Raw genomic sequence first — 16,217 nt, forward strand, 5'->3', positions numbered from 1 at the left:
CAGCCTGACAGCCTGGAATCAGGAAAGAGTTGGTACAATTTCTCAATGAAAAAAGAACTGCAGGAAAATCCACACGTATTCTCAGACTGTTCTCATCACCAGATCATCAAATATTGGAGGGTAAATAGTGAGAAAGTCTTCATAGGAAGGGGGTCAGATTGGAGGGATGGATGGATGAATCGGTCGGACACTGAACTTTCAGCCAGGAGACAGTTTCACCCAAACCATCTTTTAACCAGGTGTTCATCATTCTTGCCTCATGATGAAGGTCCAGTAGACCTGTGGCGAGGTCAGAGTCCTGTGAATCTCATACAGATGCTAAACAGAGGTCAGCATTTGATGACATGGGAATGAGAAATGTTTGGAGTGAAGGGCCAGATCAGTGTTTCTGAACATCTACTGCTGCAGCTGAAGGGTGCCTTGTGCGTCAGTACCAGAAGCTGAGGGACGTGTCTTTGACGACCTGCTAATGAGAACAAGTTGGTATCTACTGAGTCGCTGGCTCAGAGACATACATCAAAAATAGGAAGCCACACAAACACTGATACTGTTATACAAACCAATAGAAACTATTCAGAGTTCCAAGTTACAACTCCTTTCCTGTTCTTTTTGTTTGGAACCATTTTTCAGAGAGTTATAAGAGAAGAATGATCCCTCAGATGTGGAATCTTCTCATCAACATTAACCTGAGTGTAAACCAACGTTTTAATCAACTGATAAACAGCTGATCTCTGACCTGAGAGTCTCCAGTGTACAGTGTGGACTCCCCAGTCCAGAAGACAGGAACTTCACTCCTGAATCCTTCAGGTCGTTGTTACTCAGGTCCAGCTCTGTCAGACTGGAGGACTGGGAGCTGAGAACTGAGGACAGAGCTGCACAGCTTCTCTCAGAGAGGTTACAGCCACTCAGCCTGAGTAAGAATCAGAAATACCACAAGCAAAATGTTTCACTTCACATCTTTAAACTTATTGGATAACATTGATTCTTGCAGTGATCCATCCACCTACAGAGCTTTGCTGGAGGCTCTGACCACTGGCAGCAGCCTCAGAAGAGCCTCCTCTGAAGCAGAGTATTTCTTCAGGTCAAACACGTCCAGATCTTCTTCTGATGACAGTAAGATGAAGACCAGAGCTGACCACTGAGCAGGAGACAGTTTATCTGTGGAGAGACTTCTTGATCTCAGGGACTGTTGGACCTCCTCCACTAGAGAACGATCATTCAGTTCATTCAGACAGTGGAACAGGTTGATGCTTCTCTCTGGAGACAGATCCTCACTGATCTTCTTCTTGATGTATCTGACTGTTTCCTGATTGGTCTCTGAGCTACTTCCTGTCTGAGTCAGCAGACCTTGTAGGAGATTCTGATTGGTCTGCAGTGAAAGACCCAACAGGAAGCGGAGGAACAAATCCAGGTGTCCATTTGGACTCTGTAAGGCCTTTTTTACTGCAGTCTGGTAGAAATGTGTTCGTTTAGTTTTGGTTCGATGGACAATAGACCACCTGGATGCTGACTGTTCTTCTGACAGCAGATTGACTCCAGACTTGATGAAGGTCAGATGGACATGAAGAGCAGCCAGAAACTCCTGAACGCTGAGGTGGACGAAGCAGAACACCTTGTCCTGGTACAGTCCGCTCTCCTCTCTGAAGATCTGTGTGAACACTCCTGAGTACACTGAGGCTGCTCTGATATCGATGCCGCACTCTGTCAGGTCTGATTCATAGAAGATCAGGTTCCCTTTCTGCAGCTGCTCAAACGCCAGTTTTCCCAGAGACTCGATCATGTTCCTGCTCTCTGGACTCCAGTATGAATCTGTCTCAGAACTTCTATCATACTTAACGTTCTTCAGTTTGGTCTGAACCACCAGGAAGTGGATGTACATCTCAGTCAGGGTCTTGGGCAGCTCTCCTCCATCTCTGGTCTTCAGCAAAACCTCCAGAACCGTAGCAGTGATCCAGGAGAAGACCGGGATGTGGCACATGATGTGGAGGCTTCGGGATGTCTTGATGTGGGAGATGATTCTGTTTGCCTGCTTTTTATCTCTGAACCTCTTCCTGAAGTACTCCTCCTTCTGAGGGTCAGTGAACCCTCTGACCTCTGTCACCATGCCAACACACTCAGCAGGGATCTGATTGGCTGCTGCAGGTCGTGTGGTTATCCAGAGGCGAGCAGAGGGAAGCAGATTCCCCCTGATGAGGTTTGTCAGCAGCACATCCACTGAGGTGGACTCTGTCACATCAGTCAGGGTCTTGTTGTTGAGGAAGTCCAGAGGAAGTCGACACTCGTCCAGACCGTCGAAGATGAAGACGACCTGGAACTCTTCAAACCTGCAGATTCCTGCGTCTTTGGTTTCACTAAAGAATCGATGAACAAGTTCCACCAAGCTGCACTTTTCCTCTTTCAGCACATTCAGCTGTCTGAAGGTGAAAGGAAACATGAACTGTATGTCCTGGTTGGCTTTGTCTTCAGCCCAGTCCAGAGTGAACTTCTGCGTTAAGACTGTTTTCCCGATGCCGGCCACTCCCTTTGTCATCACTGTTCTGATTGGTTCCTCTCTTCCAGGTGGGGCTTTGAACACGTCCTCACATCTGATGGTTGTTTCTGGTCTGTCTGGTTTCCTGGAAGCTGTTTCAATCTGTCTGACCTCATGTTCATTGTTGACCTCTGCAGCCCCCCCCTCTGTGATGTGGAGCTCTGTGTAGATCTGGTTCAGCAGCGTTGGGTTTCCTGCTGTAGCGACGCCCTCAAACACACTCTGGAACCTCTTCTTCAGGGTAGACTTGAGTTTACTTTGGCATGCACGAGCAAGAGTCTCTGAAAAAACACCAGGTTGAATCAGTAAGTGGACGCACATCTGATGGAAACATTTCAGCATTGATGTCGATCCCCAAAGACGTCATTGATGTGATACAAATATTTCAATCAATCAATCATCTCAAGCTCTTAAAATCCTCTTACTGCTCTGCAGACGCTCAGCCAGCTCCTCCTGCTTCATTCCCCTCAGGAAGTCCACAGTGATCCTCAGAAATGCATCTCTGCTGCTCCTCCTCTGCTCTTCATCTTCACTCTGACTGTCGAGGTTTTCTGAATAATCTGAACTTAAAACCTTCTGGAACCTTTTCAGCTCGTTCTTCACGAAACTGAAAATGTTCTTTTCAAGCAGCTGGAAAAAAGGAAAAATAACAATTACAATTGGTTCCATATGACCAGCAAGACCTCCATGAGCACTTATATTATAAAATTTTGGAATTAATATCTAACAAAAACAATTATTACTACTTTTAGATTCACTTGATGAAGTTAATTCATACACTGAAAAAAGCTCCTTTTTCCAGGGGAAGATTTAAAACTGATTAAAACTGTTCAAACTGATGGGTGTCTGGATTTGGCAGGAAAAAAGCTGGACTTCTAAAGAGGATTCAGGATGAGAAAGTCAACACAGATGAAAACCACAGACATGAAAACAAAACATCTTACTGGCACAATGATCCTGATGACAGTTGTTAGAAGCTGGAAGGTCGCTGACAGGCGATCAGCTTCACTTACAACGTGTTGAAGTCCGTCAGTGAGCAGATCAGTAACCCAGTTTATATGATAGGAATCGTGTTCCTGCACGTTCCTGCCTGTTTATTCGATGTTTTGCAAAAAGTCTCTTGGGAGAACTAAGGTATTGATCTGTGTTTCCTCCATCTTTTCTCCTCTTTGTCTTGTGAGGGGCTCCAAATATTTCAGATATGGCAATAGTGACATGATATTTTTCAAGAGTTTCTTAATCAACGGAGATGAACCTCATCCTAAATAGAACAATGTCCAATAACATCTCAAAAACTCACTTATGTGGGAACCTTCAGACACGTTGTTTGGCTAAACACTGCTCCTCATCCCCTTTCCCTCCAGCCGAGATCATTGAGGACGATCTCGACTTCAACCACCTTTTATGTCACATCATTGAACTGTTATCATTTCATCTGTTGCAGTCATCAGTAGAGGCTGTGCTTGTTTCTCCACTCACCATAAATATGGAGTCCAGGTCTGTGTGATGCTGCAGCACAGATTCACCACTGGGAACATCTAAGTTATCCTGATGAACTCTGTGGAGGAAACACAAAAACATACCTGAACAGAAGCCACCTTTAAAAACAGAGTTTACTAAGTGCTTTGACAGACGAAGCAAAACAGGATAGAAGAACATGAGAGAGGCCGAACAAACAAAAGTGACTTAAGATTAAAATCAGTCCTCATTGACACACAGCTGGAAACAGGAACATCTGGTCTCTGCTGTTCTGGGCTTCAAAACAACACACACTCTGACATCAGTCATTCTGTTACAAGATCAATGATTTATTGGATAAAATGCTTCAAAAACTTTCCTGGAAAGACCAAGAAACAAGGAAACTATTTTATGTCAGTAATGTTCTTGAATGACGTGTTAATGTTCTTTAAACCAGCTGAAGCAGCTTCTACTTTCTCTGCTCCTCACCTGTGGAACAAGCTTCCTGAACACCTGAGCTCTGCTAAAACTGTCAGCACATTTAAATCAGGCCTGAAAACATCACTGTTTGCTGCGGCTTTACGATCACAGAGCTACACGACTTTAATAACTTTCAGTTGGAAATGCATCTTCTCTGAAGGTTGAACTGTTTTTCTGCTGCTTCTATTATCTTCTACATGTTATTCTAATGTTTCTGTCACAGTTTTATTGTGTTTTATTCCCTGTGAAGCACTTTGAACTGTCTGAAAGGTCCAGTTGTTCTTTAGTGACACGATGACTCACTGTGTTTCAGAGGAAGGTTGTCCTTTGAAAACATGACGATGCTCCATAGAACGGTCACTCCTGAGGGACACACAGCTGGGTCCAGGTCCAGGTCCAGGTCCAGGTCCAGGTCCAGGTCCTGGTCTGTGCTGCTTCTGTGGACTTCAGCACACACAGAGCTCTGAGTGAGAACAATGATGGTGTGCTGAGCTCTGACATGGAGAAGATGGTGGACGGTTACAGATCCTCATCTCACCTCTGAGCTTCGGTCCGGCCGTCATGGTCCCCCCACAGGGTGGTTTTAGAGGGGGGGCCTCCCTCCTCACACTGATCCATAGCAGAGCCCCCACCTTCACACTGAGAGCTGCTCTCCTTCACTGTCCAACCAGGTCTGACAGTATTTTCTGGCTCTTACTGCTGTTGGTTCCACCTGAAGACGTCACAGTGAGAATAATAACATGCACACCGTTGTTCTTCAGCTCAGATAGAAATTATTGACAATATTTGCTCCTGAAAGCAGAAACACAAATGAAGCAGCCAGTGAAGAAACATTTCTCCAGTGGAGTCAAACAGTGACCACAGTGATCCTGATGATCAAACATTCACACATCCCTCTGGTCGGATTCTCACCTGCTGAACTGACTTCAGGTGGACTGACAGACGCTTTCCACCTTCATGAGGAAACACTGGGAGAGAAGAAGCTGCTCATTCCTTCCTCGTCAGTCCTGGTGTCTGTGTGCATCTGATCTGAGGACGCCGTCACACCCTCATACCTTCAGAGTCCAAGTCTGACAAACACCAGTGACGTCAAAACTGGTCCAACCTGTGGCAGAAACCCAGTGAGAGTCAGAGGGAGGAGCCACTGATCAGATGGTGGAGTTCTCCTACCTGTCCACCAGGTGGCAGCAGTAGTACTAGTACAGGTAACAGCAGTACTAGCTGTAGTACTATGAGTGGTACTAGTAGTAGTACAGGTAACAGTAGTACTAGCTGTAGTAGTATGAGTGGTAGCAGTGCTAGTACAGGTAACAGCAGTACTAGCTGTAGTACTATGAGTGGTACTAGTAGTAGTACAGGTAACAGTAGTACTAGCTGTAGTACTGAGTGGTGATAGTAGTACTAGTACAGGTAGCAGTAGTACTAGCTGTAGTACTATGAGTGGTAGTGGTAGTACTAGTACAGGTAACAGTAGTACTAATTGTAGTACTCTGAGTGGTAGTAGTACTAGTACAGGTAACAGTAGTACTAGCTGTAGTACTATGAGTGGTAGTAGTACTAGTACAGGTAACAGCAGTACTAGCTGTAGTACTATGAGTGGTAGTAGTACTAGTACAGGTAACAGTAGTACTAGCTGTAGTACTATGAGTGGTAGTAGTACTAGTACAGGTAACAGCAGTACTAGCTGTAGTGCTATGAGTAGTAGTACTAGTACAGGTAACAGCAGTACTAGCTGTAGTACTATGAGTGGTAGTAATACTAGTACAGGTAACAGCAGTACTAGCTGTAGTACTATGAGTGGTAGTACTACTAGTATCAGTTGTATCAGGCACACAGTGATGCTCTGGGGGTCAAAGGGCACCAGGACCAAAGCACTGATTTGACATCAGCTTCAGGCTGTAGGTCCCAAATGAATATCAAATCATAGTGAGCTGGAAAGATTCAGTGATCACCTGCTTTACCAAATCCTTTAACCTGTTCAGTAACATGCTGAGGATTTCCTATTGACTGCAGCACCTTTATATTTAACGCTAAACTACCCTTTTAACTGCAGAAACCCAGTGGTAGAAACTATTTTAGGAAAAAGGGTATGATTACTTAAAAATAACGTATTTACAACTGCCATTTGCTGTTATTAAAGATGTTTAAGATGATGACCATTACCATGAATCTACGCCTACATATCGTCTGATAACAAGAACCTCCATCACTGAGTGAATATTAAAATTGTCTCTGACATATTTAACACACAAGAGTTTATACAGAGCTTCATTTGTTCAGGTCTTTATTGAAAAAGGATGAAACCTGAAGTTATTATTGAACTTTTTACTGAGTACAAGTTGCTTTTGTAAAAGCAGATGAAGAATCATGCAAACAACTGTGATCAACAAATCATGATCATTTTTACTGCAGATGATCCATCAATCTTAAGTGTTTCCTGTATCAACAGAAGCTAAACTGTTGGACAGGTAGACAAAAGGTCATGTTAAATTATTATATATTATATATAAAACCACATAGAGTTTATAAAGCACAACACTAAAACCTAAACCATCAGTTTTCTACAGTTAGGAACAAATCAGGTTTCTACATATGACACGGATATTGGACATATTCAGGCCGTACATTAAGGGGTTGAACAGAGGCTGACATGTGAGCCAGTAAAGAGGTAAAAAGATTCTCAGCATGTTGGGTGCACTGGTCATGTTAAACCTGCTCTGTATTATTTCAAAGAAAGCTCCAAAGGAGAAGTTGAGGAGGGAAGCCAGGTGAGGAGTGCAGGTACTGACGGCTTTCTGTCTGGTCTGTTTGGAGCCAGAAAAACACACTGTGAGGATCCTCATGTAAGTGTAGAAGAAGTTTACATATTCAACAGTTCCATAACTGTACAAGCAGAAGACCTGCAGGAAGCAGCAGGGAGCAGGAACAGTGTGAGTGTCAGAGAGGATCTGAAGCAGCAGCAAAGGAAACAGTCCTGTGTTTTCCACAGCTGGGGCGCCCTCCCCAGCTTCAGGCTCAAGTTGAAGATGTGTTCCATAATCCAGACCAGCTGGTCTGTGCAGGACTTCAGGAGCCTGGAGCTGATACCATCTGGACCTGCAGCCTTCATCTTCTTCATCTTCCTGAGCTGGTTCCTCAGCTGGTGTGCTGGGAGGGACAGGATGGAGCAGGGGGGCTGTGAGCTGGAGTGGTGGGGGGCGGACGTGCAGACTGGGGGGGCTATAGCAGGGCTGACTGGGCCGGGGGAGGGACAGATGACTTGTTGTGTTCTCCAGAGATGAGCAGGAGGGCATGTGGGTATTTGTAGCCTGCTAGTGACAGTGAGGAGGACATCAATCAATCAATTAATCAGTCTGTATCTATACAGATTCCCTTTAACAGGAAGAAACCTCAAACAGAACCAGGCTCAGTGTCCCTGCTGCAGAGTTGTTCTATAATATTATTACATTATTGATTAACAAACACTGCCAGTCCTCCTCCCTTCCTCTTACTGCTCTCCCTCCCCCTGTCCGCCTGCACCAGCTTGAGGCTGTCCGGCGGCTTATGGTTCACTACGGATCACCAGGCCCCTACTGACAGCTTTTAGAAGAATTTGAAGATCTTATCCAATCTTCTTCCTCATTCTGATAACATCTTACTTATTGGTCATTCCAACCTTCGCTTGAATAAGGCTCAGATCCTCTTAAAAGGCCTTTTTGGCACCAATTAATGAATGAATTAATACTTTTGGTTCTAACCAGTTTGTACATGAACCTACGTACTCCAGTGGTAACACCCTGAACTTGATCCTGTCCTGTGGGATAGAAATATGTGTCGCCCCTGACGGTCTCTTTTGTGATGGAGGACCTCTCATTATTTTATTATTATAGTTTTGAGACATTGTTAAATTACTGGAAATCCTTAGCCTAGCAAGAAAATGTCAGAGAAAGTGTTCATCATCATCATGCTGATCAGCTCATTCAGAAAAGTTCAGATGTTACATCTTGCTGCACCGTGGACAAGCCCAAGAAAGCAGGTGCATCTCAGTGAATGACAGCATCACTTTCACTTTTCAGTGTCTCCAGTGTAAATCATTGTTTTTCTGTGCAAAACATGCAACATCTGAAAGGCCCCTGACGAGGAGGATCCCTTTTGGTCATTTAGCTGACAGGGGAAATGGTGCTTTCCCTCATCCTCCCCCAGATCACAAACCTACTGAATGAAGGAATTTAAAAATCTGTGGCTTTATTTCTTGGAATAAATAATCAAATCAAGTGTCAGAGTGCCTCTAAACCACCGTAGATACAGAACAGATGAATGCATTTCATTCCTTTGCACCTCTTTGTATGACAATCTGCACACTTCATCCTTATTTGCTCAGCAGTGATTTACAGTAACACATGCAGCATCAGAATGGGCTGAAAAGATATGTTCACATTCAGAAAGTCAAGTTTCTTTTTCCCATAACAGAAACACATTAGACATTATGCATTATACATGTGTCAGTTTTATTATCACCACTTGGTTTGAGTTACTGGTTTAACAACATGCAACTGACACATATCACCAAAATTAATATGGTCAGAATTACAATTTGTGTCTGTATTGAACTTGGTAAATCACATGATTCTTCAAAAAGACTAGAGATGTAATTCCATGAACAGGATCAAACACATATGTTTTCATCACTGGTCAAGCTGTCAGTCTCTTTCTGATTATATCCTATATTTCACCCAACACCAAGTTTTTACATATGACACGAATTTTGGACATATTCAGGCCATAAATTACAGGGTTGAAGAGAGGCTGACATGTAAGGAAGTATAAAGATAAAAAGATTCTCAGCATGTTGTGTACAGAGGTCATGTTAAACCTGCTCTGTATTATTTCAAAGAAAGCTCCAAAGGAGAAGTTGAGGAGGGAGGCCAGGTGAGGTGTGCAGGTACTGACGGCTTTCTGTCTGGTCTGTCTGGAGCCAGAAAAACACACTGTGAGGATCCTCATGTAAGTGTAGAAGATTAAAGATGCAGGACATGAGACAGTGAGAGACACATAAATAAGTCCATAGATGTTGTTGGCTGTGGTGTCGGAGCAGGACAGTTTGACGATGGAATAGTAGTCACAGTAGACTTTGTTGATGATGTTCCCACAGAGCTGTAACGGAACAATTAAGAACATCAAAACAACAACTGCAAGAAAAGGGGAGAACCAACTCAGAGCAATCAGCTTAGTGACCTTGTTAGTCGTCATCCGTGTGTTATACTGCAGAGGAAAACAGATGGCAAGATATCTGTCATAGGACATGACAGCCAAGTTTACATATTCAACAGTTCCATAACTGTACAAGCAGAAGACCTGCAGGAAGCAGCAGGGAGCAGGAACAGTGTGAGTGTCAGAGAGGATCTGAAGCAGCAGGAAAGGAAACAGTCCTGTACTACCATACAGCTCATTCACAAACAGGCTGCACAGGAAAAGGTACATAGGTTCATGTAAGCTCCTGTTCACACAGATCACCACAACCAGCAGGACGTTGGCCCCAACAATCACAAGATATAACGACAAAACAATAATGAAATATAGATATTTTAGACGGCCGCTGTCATAGTAGGCATTAAATGCAAAGTGTGAGATGTGAGTTGAGTTTACCATGATCCTGTTTCTGTCTTCTAACGCACAAATATTTAACCAAATGAAACTAAACAGTGTCAAACTGTCAAGAATAGTATTCAGTTTTCTTATGTTAAAGAAATGACTTCTTAAAAGTAGTCATGACGAAAACCTTTCACTCACCACTGTCTTCTTTAAAAGGCAAACAGAGTGCTGAGGTGAGGAACTGAACAGTCTGTGACACTGTATGACATCACATTCATGTGCTGCCTACCTGTGTTCATACTGAGAATCCCTCCTAACTGGAGTGAAACTCTGCGTCTGCTCCTTTAAAACTTTCAACTCAATGAAATGATTGGACCCCCCCCACACACACACACACACACACACACACACACACACTGAGAATGAGAGAGCAGTGACTTTGAGCACATTCAGAACAGTTCTTTGTGTTTTTCTGTGGTTCTTCTAAATGAAGACACGACACCAAGATGGATTCAACAACTTTATGTAGTTCACGAGCTCAGAGTCTGACATCACAGACTGAAGAACACAGAGTAAAGCTTCCACATGTACAGTGTAGTTTCCTGTATGTGAGGTGGTGCCCCTAAGATAGACAGGACCTTTTCTTTCTGAAGACAGAATGCAGCCTCAGCCCTTTATAGGGCTCATTGAAATACTTCAGTCCAAGACTCTTTTATTTTGTGACTTTAAAAAAAAAAAAAAAATCAGTTTTATAGTTTAAATCAGGGTCAGTGAAGTCACCATATATGGTTTCTTGCTGGTCTGTCATGTAGCCTGATTGGCTTGGAGAAATCTGGTAGTTCTGCTGCTTCATGGTGAGGCAAGGGGGGGGCATTTTGACCTCCCACTTGAGTTACCAAATAAGGTCCCTCGCCCCATAAAGGGTTAAAGACAGCATACGTACCATCTGGGGAACCGGTTTACTTGTTTCTATGTCTATTAAATAACCGGACTTAAAGCTGAGAACAGCTGTGCAGAACAAACACGACCCCCAGCCGCAGAGCCGACAGCGGCAGGTCTTCTCGTCACTGGTGTGGGGGAGAGGTTTCATCGGGAGGCCTGAGGAGGGGGTGGGATTTTCTCAGTTTGATGCTTTCATCATCATTTTTCGTAGTCTTGCTGGTTTTTCTGATGTTGCCCACGATGCCTTTAAGCCTGTTCACAGGTGAAACGACAGACTTTGCCTGTTAGTTTTATATGTGAAATGTGGATTTAATATATTGTAGGATCATATTCGTCCACTTCCCTTCCTTTATCCGGGGTCTGATCACAGTGGCTGCAGGCCAACGCTTTCCAGATACAAGATATTTAATCCACCACAACGGTTCACTGCAGTGTCCACAGCTCCTGTGACCCCCACAATCCATCTGTCCACCTCCCGCTCCTCTCCACCCCCACCGTCAACAAGGCTCCTTCTCTTGGGGCTGCAACCAAACCACAGAGAGAAATCCACTGTTTTGTGTGTGTGCTGAAGGTCCCGCTCTGAACAGAAGCATCTCGTAGGTTCTCGACGCAGTTCTGTGGCTGTGGAAGTGAATGTCCTGACCTCCGCTGTGTCCCGCTGGTCCCGTTCATGAGCATCACTAACAGGGAGGCCCACTCAGACTGTATTTAACTTCATGCTGAGAATACAGAGTTATGCAGGGACCCTCCTCCTCGCTGCCCCCCAGACAGACAGACAGACAGACAGTCCTTCATTCATCAGCGACAGTGAGACAGTTCCATTTGTTCCATTTGCTTTATTTTGCTGATATCATCACGTGTTTTCTAACCTTTCTGTTATTGCACTTATTTCATGTCTCTGCGACCAGACAACATTTTATAACGGAGGAAATGTTTCAACATGTTTCGTATTTTCGATATTTGCAGCCCATACATGATCGGATTCAATAGTGGCTGAATGACGAGAAAATAGAGTGACAGAACGATGCGTAGCTCTCTGGGAATGTAAGACATGTCAAACCTGCTCTGCACGATTTCAAACAAACAACCAAAGGAGAAGTTGAGGAGGGAGGCCAGGTGAGGAGTGCAGGTACTGACGGCTTTCTGTCGGGTCTGTTTGGAGCCAGCAAAACAAATCTTGAGAATTTTCATGTAAGAGAAAAGGATGGGAAGCAGAGGGACTAAAATGGTGAGAACGATGCCAAAAAGTCCATAAATGTTGTTCACTTGAGTGTCAGAACAGGCCAACTTCACAACAAGGTAGTTATGGCAATACAAACTGTTTATGATGTTCCCACAAAGTGGCAAACGCATGTTCAAGGATAAAGTAATCAGGAATTTGACAAAGGAGTACAACCATATGGCAGCAATAAAGAGGACGGCCTTATTAAACGTCATCCTGGTGTTGTACTGCAGAGGACAGCAGATGGCCACATATCTGTCATAGGACATGACGGCCAAGTTGCAAAACTCTACATGTGCATACGTGTACAAGCAGAAGATCTGCAGGAAGCAGCAGGGAGCAGGAACAGTGTGAGTGTCAGAGAGGATCTGAAGCAGCAGGAAAGGAAACAGTCCTGTACTACCATACAGCTCGTTCACAAACAGGCTGCACAGGAAAAGGTACATAGGTTCATGTAAGCTCCTGTTCACACAGATCACCACAACCAGCAGGACGTTGGCCCCAACAGTGATCATGTACAGCAGTGCAGTTAACAGAAAGGTCAAGTATTTTAAAGACCCCACATTTACATACGTGCTAAAAATGAAGTAAGATAAAGTCGAATTCACCATCGTTGTTGTTTTAGTCAAACAAAAGGTTGCTTCTCATTTTGTTCCCCGACATGAATCATTTGTTCTAATTAAGGAGAACACAGTTCATGTTTGCTGAGCTTCACACCGACTCGCTGGCTTTTTCAAATAATCAGACATGAATAGAAAAGACACACAAGCAGTTTCTTCACTGGCTGAACAACACAGATTCCCTTAAAGGACACAGACTGACACTCCACAGTTTCACATGCGTTACCTGCTGCGCTGCAGACTGCTGAAGGAACCGCAGCGGTGCCTGCTGCTCGCTGCTTTATACGCCTTCATGACGAGAGAACAAGACCACAGCAGCTCCACCTCCACCTCCACCTCCACCACAGGGAATACCAGAGTAACACAGCTTCCCAGTGTTGGTCCAAAATCATCATCACAGAGGTTAGAAAAAAGTTGAGAAATGGATAAGTCAGTCACTGAAGAAGGGGGAGGACGACTGTCTAGTAAAGAAAGAACAGATTCACTCTGCTCCACGGTGAAGCAGCCAAGTCTAGGGTTGAGTCAGGACCAAATATTAGTCCTGACCTGGAGTGTAGAACAGGGAGAACATGAGGAGAGTAGAAAGGAGTAACTGACACTGGTTTCAAGGTTAAAGAAACAGTCGAGTGGTAAGCTCACCCACAAGTTAGCAGTTAGCCGTTAGCAGGTGTGGTTTAGCATCATGACTCCTGTCGGACTCGTCGCAGTGACGTGCAGCTGGTCCGTTCTGACCATTCAACATCGTACTGAATGTGAGGCCGTCCTCTTCGCAGCACTGCCTCCTGTCACTTCCTGTCCGGTCGAGTTGCTTAGTCGGCCGTCAGAGATCAAATCAGACAGAATTTGGTGTTTCGGACTCTAATCTTTTGTCTTCTGGTGGAGTCACAGCTTGTTGTTCTTTTTAAGATCACAGCTCATGAAGGAGAGGAGGAGACCATCGGAAACTAAAGGACGTCCGTTAGTTTCAGCCGGTCTGAGGTCTGACAGCAGCTCCAGCCGGTTGGTGGTCTAATATGGGCGCCTGATAGCCACTGGCCGTCATGCTGACAGTCATGGTCTGGGTTTGAGTGTGTATGTCAGTAACGTTGGGTGATGGGTGACTCAGAGTGACTCAAATTATTGGCCTGCATCAAGCTAAGAAAACAACTAAGGAGATTGCTGAAACTACTAAAATCGGGTTAAGAACCATCCAACGCATTATTAAAACCTGGAGGGATAGTGGTGAACCATCATTTTCGAGGAAGAAATGTGGTTGGAACAAACTCTTGGATGGTCGTGATGGGAGATCACTTAACCGTTTGGTGAAATCAACAGTAGAACTCATGGCTATGTTTAATAGTGAAAGTAAGAGCATTTCCACACACACAATGCAAAGGGAACTCAAGGGATTGGGACTAAACAGCTGTGTAGCCCTGAGAAAACCACTGATCAGTGAGGCTAATCGGAACAAAAAGGCTTCAATTTGCTAGGGAGCATAAAGATTGGACTCTGGAGCGATGGAGGAAGGTCATGTGGTCTGATGAGTCCAGATTTCCAGATTTAGAAGTGATGCACCCATCAGGCCTAGTGCCTACTGTACAAGCCTGTGGGGGCAATGTTATGATCCGGGGTTTCTGCAGTAGGTCAGGTCTAGGTTCAGAAATGTTATGTGCCCAAAGAATGAGGTCAGCTGACTACTTGAATATACTGAATGACCAGGTCTTTTCATCAATGGAGTTTTTCTTCCCTGATGGCACGGGCATATTCCAAGATGGCAATGCCAGGATTCATCAGGCTCACATTGTTAATGAGTGGTTCAGGGAGCATGAGACGTCATTTGCACACATGGTTTGGCCACCACAGAGTCCAGACCTCAGCCCCATTGAGAATCTTTGGGATGTGCTGGAGAAGACTTTGCGCAGCGGTCCGACTTTTACATCTTGGCGGAAAATTAATGCAACTCTGGACGGAAATAAATGTTGTGACATTACAGAAGCTTGTTGAAACGATGCAACGGCGAATGTGTGCCGTACTCAAAGCTAAAAGGCGGTCCAACGAAATATTGGAGTGTGCGACTTTTTTTTTGGACGGGCAGTGTATTTACATGTCCAGTAGTTGAAACATAGCTGGTGAGGCATGATGTTCACTTCAGTGGACATGTGATTAACCCTTTCATGCACAGAGGTCACTGCAGAGTGCAGCTCTCCAGAAGCTGTCTTCTTGTATATGCAGAGTTTTGATGTCGTAGCTTCACATCAGCAGCTACAGTGAAGCTACTGCATCATCTCAGACACTGAGTGCTGCACAGTGGAGCCAAGATGGCCGACAGACAGCCAGAAACACCAAGGTGCTCATTTCTTTCTGTTCAAACCTTCTAGAAAAAGAGACCCTGCAGGTAAGAAACATATGGGGACATCAAGTAACATCTAAGGAGTCTAAGTATTGATGATTTTATATTGGGACATACTGGACATGTAAATATATCTAATAAAAAAAAAGGTAAAATCTTGTTTTTCACACTTCGTAAAAAAAAATCTTGACTAAGGTTATCATAGTTCATGCATGAAAGGGTTAATCATAATTTCTGTCGGCCTACGACATCAAAACTCTGCATAAACAAGAAAAGAGCTTCTGGAGAGCTGCACACTCCAGTGACCTCTGTGCATGAAAGGGTTAAACATGACGGCCTTCAGTTACAGTTAGAGTTCACATCCAGCATTTACTGATCAGATAACATGTTTTCTGATGCAACGATACCCCTGAGTGGGGGTCCGTCCTGAGGTTTGCTGCCACTGAGCGGTCTGGGGGGTCGTTATGGTGCTCAGCCCTCTGTGGACCAGGGGAACCAGAGCTGAGGTCTGCTCAGGCTGATTGGTCTCACAGGTCAGCGGCTCTGAGGGTTCATTAGTGGAAAGTGTTGCTGATGTGGAGACGCCTCAGGGACAAACATGTTGACGGGCTGAGGTGACCTTTGACCTGACCTTATTAACGAGCTCCAGCGATGTGACTGCTCCGTCACCTGAGGACACAGCCGCCTCTGAGAGGTTAATGTACAGATGAGAATAAAGTTAGTGTTCATGAGCATTAGCATACTTTAGCATTAGCATACTTTAGCATTAGCATACTTTAGCCTGGGGTTTAGGGCTTTATCAATAAAGCTTTTATAGCAACAACTAAAATGGCTGCAATGTAAGAGGCTCATTGTGTTTTAGCTCCTGTTGTGGTTTTGTAGTACATGTACTGTACGTATAGTACATTTTATAGTACATGTACTGTACGTATAGTACATTTTATAGTACATGTACTGGATATTTCCACTTACCCAGAGTGTCTTCCACTAGCAGTCAGGCCGAGGACTCTAGCTCAGGTCATGGTGCTGCCAGACACAAGGGGCCGTCAGGTTTGTGGAAAATAG

At 44.4% G+C, this 16,217-nt stretch overlaps 3 protein-coding genes across 3 annotated transcripts in view; all 3 read right to left on the minus strand.

Annotated features, from left to right (window-relative positions):
* LOC139200268 (NLR family CARD domain-containing protein 3-like) overlaps positions 1–5,551 on the minus strand; it is an 8,224-nt gene extending 2,673 nt beyond the window's left edge. The window contains exons 1-8 of the mRNA XM_070829524.1: positions 5,381–5,551; positions 5,007–5,180; positions 4,772–4,912; positions 4,010–4,088; positions 2,956–3,160; positions 1,008–2,811; positions 737–910; positions 1–12 (exon numbers count right to left, since the gene is read on the minus strand). The exon at positions 1–12 is cut by the window's left edge and continues 159 nt beyond it. Coding sequence (XP_070685625.1) covers positions 1–12; positions 737–910; positions 1,008–2,811; positions 2,956–3,160; positions 4,010–4,088; positions 4,772–4,912; positions 5,007–5,086 — 2,495 coding nt within the window. The 5' untranslated portion in view covers positions 5,087–5,180; positions 5,381–5,551. The remainder of the gene's footprint in view (positions 13–736; positions 911–1,007; positions 2,812–2,955; positions 3,161–4,009; positions 4,089–4,771; positions 4,913–5,006; positions 5,181–5,380) is intronic.
* A 1,484-nt stretch (positions 5,552–7,035) lies between these two features.
* LOC139200062 (olfactory receptor 11A1-like) lies at positions 7,036–10,096 on the minus strand. The gene is made up of 2 exons (XM_070829292.1): positions 9,321–10,096; positions 7,036–7,180 (listed from the first exon to the last, which is right to left on the minus strand). The coding sequence occupies exons 1-2, from the start codon at positions 10,094–10,096 to the stop codon at positions 7,036–7,038; spliced, it is 921 nt and encodes a 306-aa protein (XP_070685393.1).
* Positions 10,097–11,866: 1,770 nt separating this feature from the next.
* On the minus strand, positions 11,867–12,814 carry LOC139200064 (olfactory receptor 2A14-like). The gene has a single exon (XM_070829293.1). It carries the CDS (start codon positions 12,812–12,814, stop codon positions 11,867–11,869), a length of 948 nt encoding a protein of 315 aa, XP_070685394.1.
* Between the last annotated feature and the right edge of the window lie 3,403 nt (positions 12,815–16,217).

Source organism: Pempheris klunzingeri, chromosome 4 (genome assembly GCF_042242105.1).
Source record: "Pempheris klunzingeri isolate RE-2024b chromosome 4, fPemKlu1.hap1, whole genome shotgun sequence".
Taxonomy (NCBI): Eukaryota; Metazoa; Chordata; class Actinopteri; order Acropomatiformes; family Pempheridae; genus Pempheris; species Pempheris klunzingeri.